This window comes from Apium graveolens, unplaced genomic scaffold (genome assembly GCF_009905375.1).
Source record: "Apium graveolens cultivar Ventura unplaced genomic scaffold, ASM990537v1 ctg5471, whole genome shotgun sequence".
Classification (NCBI taxonomy): domain Eukaryota; kingdom Viridiplantae; phylum Streptophyta; class Magnoliopsida; order Apiales; family Apiaceae; genus Apium; species Apium graveolens.
Window position 1 is genome coordinate 35,617 of NW_027418986.1, and position 9,980 is coordinate 45,596.

The 9,980-nt window shown below is 32.0% G+C and overlaps 1 protein-coding gene across 1 annotated transcript; it reads right to left on the minus strand.

Annotated features, from left to right (window-relative positions):
• Positions 1 to 6,369: 6,369 nt before the first annotated feature.
• LOC141702674 (zeta-carotene desaturase, chloroplastic/chromoplastic-like) lies at positions 6,370 to 9,205 on the minus strand. Its single transcript, XM_074506305.1, has 6 exons — positions 9,161 to 9,205; positions 8,282 to 8,329; positions 7,754 to 7,826; positions 7,554 to 7,627; positions 6,729 to 6,833; positions 6,370 to 6,618 (listed from the first exon to the last, which is right to left on the minus strand). Exons 1-6 carry the CDS (start codon positions 9,203 to 9,205, stop codon positions 6,370 to 6,372), a joined length of 594 nt encoding a protein of 197 aa, XP_074362406.1.
• Between the last annotated feature and the right edge of the window lie 775 nt (positions 9,206 to 9,980).

A 9,980-nucleotide genomic window follows, 5' to 3' on the forward strand; every position in this document is an offset into this window, starting at 1 on the left:
ACATCCCTTGTTGACTTCTTCATTTTATTTAAATTATGACTGTAAATTATGTGCCCAATTTATATTATGTGGCTCTTAAGTACACATTGAAAATTGCCCCAGAAAGTGGAAAGCTTGTGCTACAATCGGCAGGTGGAAAATGGAGGGAGTTTAAAGCTGATTTAACTGCAAAATATGTGATTCCATTTATTGGAAAAAAGAATAAATTGATGAAGCCTCCGAAGAAGTATGCGTTTGTTGGTAAAGAACCTTGGAAGAAATTTGTTGCGGAGAGGACGAGCCCCAAATGGCTGGTATTAATATATTCTACTAATAAAATATACATGATTGCCATTTTACTTTCTAAATGATTAAATAGATTTTAGTTAAATAATATTTATTAATTTTTACTAATTTATTTTGGTACAGGAACAACGTAAGTTACAGAGCAATAGAGTGGGTAAACGGAAATATCATCACCGCTTGTCAAGGAAGGGGTATAATGGTTTGCGAGAAGAAGAAGTAAGAACCTATATCTATTTGGCTTTGAAATTCTATGTTTTAAGGGAGTTTAAACATTTTCTGATTTTTAACAGATAAAGAAATGGAACTTAAAGCGGAAAGAGAAACCTGATCGTACAATTTTTTGGTAGAAGGCTAGGATGCTAAACAATCCTGATGAGCTTACTAAAGAGCAAGCGGAAATAAATACGAGAATTGTAAGTGATATTTTTAATACTGCATTCCCTTCAAAGATAATTGCGTCATAAATAATGCACTAATTGTTTGCATTAATTTTACAGGCTGAGTTACTTGAAATGAAGGAGAAGGGTGAATTTGTTCCACATGGAACAGAAGATGTGTTGAGTACGACACTTCAGACTCCTGAGCATGCAGGAAGGGTTTGAGGGGTTGGCGGCTTTGTCACTCCAACAACATTCTTCAATTTGCGGAAAGTGAAAAAGACTAAAATTAATAAGGCAGAGTTGTTGGATCAGTTGGAAATAAATCAGCGGGAGATGACTAAACTTAAGGCCTTGGTTAATGCTTCGAATGGTCACTCTCCTATGTTCTCTGACAAATTAAGTTGTCAAGTACCTGTTAATAAAAAGGGAGCTGCTGATAAGCAGAATGTTGGAGTTGTTGTTAAACCGCTGAGTGCCAAATAGTTGTTGGTAAATGATGAAGACTTTGATGGTTTTGACCCCTCTCCTCCGAGCGGAAAGAAGGTAAAATATTATTAAGATCTACTAGACATATGCCTACAGACTTGGGATTTATGCAATAAAATTAAATTGATCCCCCACTATAATGTAGGGTCCACAGTCATGTGAGCTTGCACTGGATTGCATAGAGAACAAGGTTGCTTTTGGAACAGTTTTTTATGATCACGAAGAGATGAATGTTTCAGTAAACGGAGTGCCTCTAAAGCCCGGACATGTTCGTGTGTCGGTTGACGGACACATCCAGCCAGAGGCGTCGGTTCCAGTGCCCATACCTGGTGAAATTGAGGTTGTACGTCAAGCAGTTGGCTTTCACGTAGCATGGCCTCGTGAATTGATCATCTACCCAACTGTGGCAGTATGTTATATAAAAATTATATCAATATACGCTGAATTGATTGTTGCATTCTATAGTAGTCATGTCAATAATAACCAATTATTCTTGTTTTATTTAATTCTGTTTAAAAAAAGAAAAAGGAAGTGTTGCATGGGCAGTCTAAGCGGAATGATGAGTTGCAGAAACTTCAAGATGATTATAGAAAAATGAAGCTAAACAAGAATGTGCCAAAGCAGTACAAGGTGTTATAAAAACATGTTGCAGTCTTCATGAAAGCCACTGGGGAGTCAATACCAATTACGTGTGATTCAGATGTGTTTGGGACTGAGAAACCAATTTATATATTGCATGAAAATGTGAAAGCATTGTTGGAGTTCGATATGATTGGCCAAGCTGCAATATCTGCTTATATGGCATAAGTTAATTTTTTATCGTTACATATTCAATATTCATGTTTTATACGGATATTATAAGTAATGCAATTCACTCCCTGGTAGGCTCTTGCAAAGACTGATTAAGATTGAGAGGAAGAATGATGATGTGGTCTTATATGGATTTTTCGATCCAGGAGCTACATTTACGTTGAAAAAATCTTTTCATTCTTATTTTGTTAATTGGTTGAAAGAGAGTAGTCCCTATCACATGTACTTCATGCCACAAAATCATAAGTAAGTATTTTTAATTTAGACATGCTTTTACAAATTAATATATTTAGGTAGTTTTTTTAAAATTTCTGACTTGTGTTTTTCTTTTTCCGTTTTTATAAACATAGTTGCCACTGGATTTTGGTTGTAATTTGGGATGGTGACATTTATATTCTGGACCCTCTGCCACATCCAACACATTTTGGCGAGTTGGAAAAATCATTAACAGAGTAATATATTTCTGTTTACTATATATAAATATATATATAGCAAATATTCTCCCTTTTGAAAAATAATCATGTATATTATTGTTGTTCTGCAATATAGAGCGATGAAATCCTACAATGCTCAAACTGGAAGGGGAAATAAAGCTCCTCAGATAAAGAATCTTCTTGTATGTTCTTTGAATTTTTCTATCACTTTGTAATTTTAATTAATTTCTGGAGCTAATTCAGATTTTATATTGTAACAGGGATCTCCCAAAGAACCAGGAGGGGTTGAATGTGGCTATGTTATAATGCAATACATGAAAGATATCATTGCTGATAAGGAGCTATCTTTTACTACCAAGGTATATATGCAAATCATTTCCGATAGATGGCATGTAGAATTATTTTGTGTAGCTTTTCAGAACAGCTGAAATATGAGTGCCATTTTTATTATCAGTTTTTATTATTAGTGATTTCCAGATGGATCTTGTTTTTATTATTAGTAATGATAGATAACTATTAGTGATAAGGAACTATCTGGTATAGTTTTGGATTGACGAAGAAAATTACGGTTAAATATATAAAAGGTCCTCTTCTGGTTAAATTATAAATAGTTGGTTTTGTTTATATTTAATTATATATATGGCAATTCTGGTTAATAATATTCTAGTTGCTAATTTTTACTTGTGTTATTTAGTGGGCAGCCAAAACTCGAAAGTTCTACACAAGGCAGGAGCCACTAGTACAGAATTATCTTTAAGCATCACACTTTTAGCGTCAGTTATATACAGAACCGTGGCCTATACATACTTTAGGTGTCGGCTGTTAGCTTAACCGAGACTTAATGTCATTTGTGTTGGATCTTTTGTGTCGGTCATGAAACAACCGACGCCTAAAATCAACCTTTAGCGTCGGTCGTTAACACCCGATGCCTAAAACTTATCCTAAAGCGTTGGTCTTTACTTAGCCGACGCCTAAAGTAGGCCCTGTAGCGTCGGTCTTTACTCAACCGATGCTTAAAATGATCCTAAAGCGTCGTCAAGAATAACCGACGCCTAAATAATCGACGCCTAAACTGACACTTTAACGTCGCATTATCTTTAACCGACACTAAAAGTATTTAAGTTTTTTTAAAAAGGATATATTTTTCTGGCATCCGGTGATCTCTTTTTACTTCTCAGTCTGCATATAGGATGGGGAATTTATATTTCACATAGGGTGTGAACAAGTGATTGCGTCAAGTTTGGTGAGTGTGTTTTTTTTTGTATTTTATTATTTTTAAATAATTTTAATTATTTTTAAAATTTAAATTTTAACTGGTATTTAGTTGTACCAATTTTTTTAATTATATTGTGAGTAATTAAAGTATCCGATTTTTTTTACAAAGGATTATTTTAAAATTTATAGAAAGATTGGATTTTCAAATAATTGAGAATTTTGATTAATTATATTATCATGTGAATAATAATATGATCTGTCATACTATATAAGGAAAAGTTATTAAAAATACTACTCTTCGAGAAGAGATCCTATTTCGATTAACAAAATAAAAATTTTAAATTATTAAAATAGAAATATTTGTTTCAAAATAAATATCTTGGAATTCTCACTAGTACAGAATTATCTTTAAGCATCGCACTTTTAGCGTCAGTTATATACAGAACCGTGGCCTATACATACTTTAGGTGTCGGCTGTTAGCTTAACCGAGACTTAATGTCATTTGTGTTGGATGTTTTGTGTCAGTCATGAAACAACCGACGCCTAAAACCAACCTTTAGCGTCGGTCATTAACACCCGATACCTAAAACTTATCCTAAAGCGTCGGTCTTTACTTAGCCGACGCCTAAAGTAGGCCCTGTAGCGTCGGTCTTTACTCAACCGATGTTTAAAATGATCCTAAAGCGTCGTCAAGAATAACCGACATCTAAATAATCGACGCCTAAACTGACCCTTTAACGTCGCATTATCTTTAATCGACACTAAAAGTATTTAAATTTTTTAAAAAAGGATAAATTTTTCTGGCATCCGGTGATCTCTTTTTACTTCTCAGTCTGCATATAGGATGGGAAATTTATATTTCACATAGGGTGTGAACAAGTGATTGCGTCAAGTTTGGTGAGTGTGTTTTTTTTTGTATTTTATTATTTTTAAATAATTTTAATTATTTTTAAAATTCAAATTTTAACTGGTATTTAGTTGTACCAATTTTTTTAATTATATTGTGAGTAATTAAAGTATCCGATTTTTTTTACAAAGGATTATTTTAAAATTTATAGAAAGATTGGATTTTCAAATAATTGAGAATTTTCATTAATTATATTATCATGTGAATAATAATATGATTTGTCATACTATATAACGAAAAGTTATTAAAAATACTACTGTTCGAGAAGAGATCCTATTTCGATTAACAAAATAAAAATTTTAAATTATTAAAATAGAAATATTTGTTTCAAAATAAATATCTTGGAATTCTCTACTAAAATTATTTATATTATACTATATTTTGACTATTTTTTTATATAAAAATTTTGTTATCAAATTCTTTATATTTTATTTCAATAAAGTTATTTTATATAAAAATATATATTTAAATTTTTATATTAAAAAAATAAAAATATAATAATTATTAACATAATTCAAAATTTTAGTGAAACATATGATAAGTAATCTAAAATTCTTTCGAAAATTTGTTTTGTTTAACTAATTTTTTTTTTATATTTATATATATATTTTGTTATCGGATACTTTATATTCTATTTCAATATAATTATTTTATATAATATATATATATACAAGCCCTATATATATATATATTTTAATTTTGATATTAAAAATAAATAAAAATATGATAATTATTAACACAATTCAAAATTATGATTTAAACATAATGATGAGTAATCACATCTAACCAAAATCATTTTTGAAATTTATTATAAAAATGTAATAAAATTTAAAATATATTTTTAATTTTTGATATTAAAAATAAATAAAATATAATAATTATTAACGTAGTTAAAAATTTTGATTTAAACATAATGATGACTAATGACATGTAACTAAAATCATTTTTGCAAAATTTATTATAAAAATATATTATGAGTATATTTATTTATATTTTAGATCAATTCGAAATCCATTTATATAAAAATTATATACAAGAAAATGATTATATTTTTTTTAAAAAAAATATAGTGGTGATATAAAAGAATCCAAATATAAATAATTTACTCTATATTTCACGCTACCCTCGGGAACCCTACTATTTCTTTCAATTCAAACCCAGATCTTTATATCCGTCTCTGTTCTCGACCATTTGCCAATGCAAACACTAATTAGGTTTGAATCTATAAGTCAGATTCCTACTAATGCATACACAATCGCTGTATCTATACTGCCACCACCGACAGAGATAGAGATCGGCGAAAGAGAGAGAACATGAATCTTTTTGTCCGGCGGAAACCTAGTTGAGTCGCGGCGGTGAGTAGACACTCTCGTCAGCGGCGAAAATGAAGGGCGTTTCCAAGTCTTAGCCTAAATCTCCAGTCGATATAGTTCGGCAGACTCGCGATATCCTCATCTTTGCTGATTGCTCTGCTTATGAGGTTTACACTAGCAAGCGCGAAGAAAAGGTTCGTAATTTCGCTTCTTTGATGCTTTTTTGGTGGGTATTAGTTGAATTGTTGTCATTCAAGTGTTTTTGTGGTAAAGATTTGATTTTAAGGGTGTTTGTAGAATGTTAATGTGAAATTATGTGTGTGTTGATTATCGTCTAGTTTAATTATTACTGTCATTGAGCTATTTTTGTTGTGAAATTCCGACTTTTTTTATTATACTGCTGTAGTATAATGAAGTGATGATATATAGAGTGGATGCGAGAACATACTAAACACAGATTTTCCATGAACTAATAAGGTCAATAAGTTGTGCATTTGTTTCTAATACAAATAAAATAATCTAATCATGTGCATTCAATTTACCGTCCCCCTTTTTGTGTAATGTAGTCTCTAATAGGTCCACTTAAATAAACATCAGGAGAACCTTTAAGCATGCGCAGAAGGGATGCTTCTATTTTAGTTGCAAACAATGAGAATATAGTGAGCATACAACGAGAACTCATGTTATCACAATCAATAAACCCGAGAGCATAAGCAACAGGATCCCACATTCTTTGGATACTCTTGCGAGTGCCCCCTCTGGATAAGAACCATTCGGAAAAACTAATCTGAAACAAAAAGAAACTATAGAGAGTCAAAAAGATTCATAAAAATAAAATAAAATTCCGAGTACATGATAACATGGTTTTAGAGCTAGATTTCTAGGTATATCTCTTACATCATCCAAGTTTCTTATGTCCCTCATTGCTCTATCTGGGTCAACAAGTACACGTACAACTGGACTAAGGGCCAGGGCAAGAGCATTTCTTGCTTTATCATAAGTCTGGAAAACAAGATTAAGATTCCAGAAACATATCAAGCAAGACTCCTAGAGATGAGAGCAGACAAATTTTGCTTAAGATATATTAAACTGATATGAGGAAGATCAAATTTTAGAATCTCAAGGAAAAAATATTATAGAATGCTGCAAACCATAAATCTAATGTACATACTACTTTTGATGACAAAATAGAATCGTGTTTGTTTGGCTAAGTCTAAAAGCTTACTTAAGATGCAGAAGTCTTTGTAAGACCATCCTAGCTCTAAAGCTTAGTCAAAACTCAAAAGGAATGTGTTCTGTGAAAACAATAATTGATAAAATATATACTGAATAGATATTCAACGCAGAGTATAGAGAACATAAATGGATAAACAATTATATACAAACTTCTTTGGCAATTGGAAATTTGCAGAACTTTGTAATTATAATGTATAAACTAAGTTTTCTCTTACACAATTAGACATACTAGTGTTGCAATCATAAGCAAAGATACCTAGATACGTATTTGGGTCTGTGCGTCTAAAGATTGCCTAATCTACATGAAATATTGTTATAAATATTACATTTACACAATGAAACCTAAGTAAAAGAAATATGATTCTCAGAATCACAATTCAAAGTACATAAGCAGCACATAAATTAGATAGAACTGATTGCATTGGGCAATGTTTGTTATTCAATCAATCAAGAATAATCATCCGGTACAAATGTCCGAAACACTACCTTGAGTTGATTTGTCATCAAAAAGGCATTAATTCCATGTAATGGTGCTCCAACTGGGAAATGGAAATCAAGCTCTGTAGTGAGAAGTATATCAGTAAACAAACAATTATGACTAAGACCTCGTACGATAAATAAGTTAATTGTTCTGTCAAAAGTCAATGTAAAAGATTGAAGTGAAAAAGTTAAGCTTCAAACTTTACCACCAATTTCACCCCCTTTGTTTACAAATGTGTGAGTGTACTCCTTCACCAGCAGATTTTGATCTGCACCAACCTATCAAGTACGGATTGAAAGAATCATGAGAATCTTGTTGACTCTAAGTTGTTTATGCAATATTAACCCAAGTATATTTCAAAAAGAGTACATCTAACATGTACTTTGTTAGAGGCCAAACAACTTGTATTTCCTAATTCTTTTTTATTGTATAATCTGCACATTACAAATTTGACGTCAGGAGCCCAGGACTAAGTAGGAGATACAAACATTAAAGCACGCCACATAGCCATATACCAAGAGTTGTACATTAGAACATGCAGAACTAATTACATTTCTATATCTAAATATGTCCCTCATTTCGTCACAGACTTTTGAGCAAGGGATTATTTTCTTTATCATAATAGAGAAGAATCATTAACAGAGGGAAAAAATTGGCATTTGTACAAGACCAATAGTCATCATCATAAACAACTGCTACAGTTTATTATTGTGACCAAAAACCCTTTCTTTACCTTTTTCAAAAGACGGAAAAGATTATTGTAGCAACCGAAAAACACATGCTATCAGCTATGTGAATGTGTAGTTAGAATGTTAGACATTAACAGAAGCAATAGACAGACTCCGAAACAAAGTTATATAAGCATTCTCCTACTACTTATTGTATGTTCACTTCTATTATCTTGGTAGGATCAGTGGGAATAATTTCAGTCTACTTCTTAATATTCCTTATTTATGGCAATAGAATCAAGCATAAGACAGGTTGCTTTGATATGCTTTTTTTCCCTTGTGACTCTATAACTACTGAACTACATATTTTAATGAATAAATGTTGTTAGATTCTTTTCTTGGCAGATTTCTAAACTATTGTTCATGTTGAAAGAGAAAGTTTCCGTTCTTTGATAGAGTTTGTTTAGGAAACTATAGTAGTTGATCTATTTCTGCCTAGTAGTCTAACAGATGTCAAAAATAAAGTAATATTGGGTACTATTCATACATGGCCCCTGCTTCAAAGATATTGTCCATAAAGTAAAAGTGATACATGTATTCTTTTATTTATGATTTTTTTATTTGACAATACATCTAGTTAAAAGGAGCCAGTCCAGAACAACCCCCCCCTCTTTAGATTGTTGATAAATTTAGTCTTTCTTGCCTATTTGGCCGAGTCCTGCGAGATGATTTAAATTCTGATGTTAATAATATATGTATGATGAATTGCTTCTGATATGGTTTCCTTGTAGTAATTCTGCTTGTACTAATGGTTATCTATACTAATGGTGTGTGTTACTAATTTTTGACTTTTTTTTTGGTGATCTGCAGGTGGCAGCAGAGACTTAACCCACCCACGATATCTCTGTGCTAAGTATCAATTTCATTTGAACCCACCTATGTACCCTCCAGTGAGGTCCTTGGACCAGCAACAATTCGTGCATGTTCATTGTCCACTAGTTTATCCCGAGATTTAATTATTCTGGACAAGTTGTGCCTAGAAACAGAAGGTATTGTTTATCTGATCAAGATTGAACTGTAATTCTAGCGGCGGCAAAGATACAGGGGAAGTGGTTGTAGGTCCTGTGTGATTTGAGTAACTATGCAAGTAAAATGTTAAAAGTTCATACTTATGTATATAGAAATCTTTGATTCAGAAAGATATTTAGCATAATTATGTATGAAACCTTGATCGATACATTTTTCTTAAAAATGGAATATATTTATTATTTGTTATGGTTTATTTGTGGTTGTTGTTTGTCTCATCAAAGTCTTCTGGAGGTGCATTGTGTATGTAAGACAACAAATTAAGGTTATCAATAAAATAATAAAAGTATTTTTTTTTAAAATAAACACTATAAGCGTCGGCATTCTTGTTAACCGACGCAATAGGTGCTATACTTATAGCGTCGGCATTTTTGGTAACCACCGCTTATTCATATACCTACAGCATCGGCATTTTAGTTAACCGACACTTATGCCTATACCTAAAGCGTCGGCATTTTAGGTAACCGACGCTTATTCCTATACTAATAGCGTCGATTTCTTAGATAACTGACGCTTATTCCTATACGTTTAGTGTCGGCATTTCCGATAACTGACGCTTATAACAATTTTAAGCATCGCCTAAATAACTGACGCAATAGATCCATACCTTTAGTGTCCCCTGCATATACTACGCCACTTGACCGACGCTAAAAGTATGTTTTGACCGACGCTATAGAC

What these genes read in the sequence shown, in the direction of transcription:
- LOC141702674 (XM_074506305.1), bottom strand. Translation starts at nt 9,205, where the DNA reads ATGAACATGCACGAATTGTTGCTGGTCCAAGGACCTCACTGGAGG. An exon ending in TCCAAGGACCTCACTGGAGG is followed by an intron (nt 8,330 to 9,160) that starts GTACATAGGTGG and finishes CATAGCTGATAG; the next exon opens with CATGTGTTTTTCGGTTGCTA. An exon ending in TGATGACAAATCAACTCAAG is followed by an intron (nt 6,834 to 7,553) that starts GTAGTGTTTCGG and finishes CTTGTTTTCCAG; the next exon opens with ACTTATGATAAAGCAAGAAA.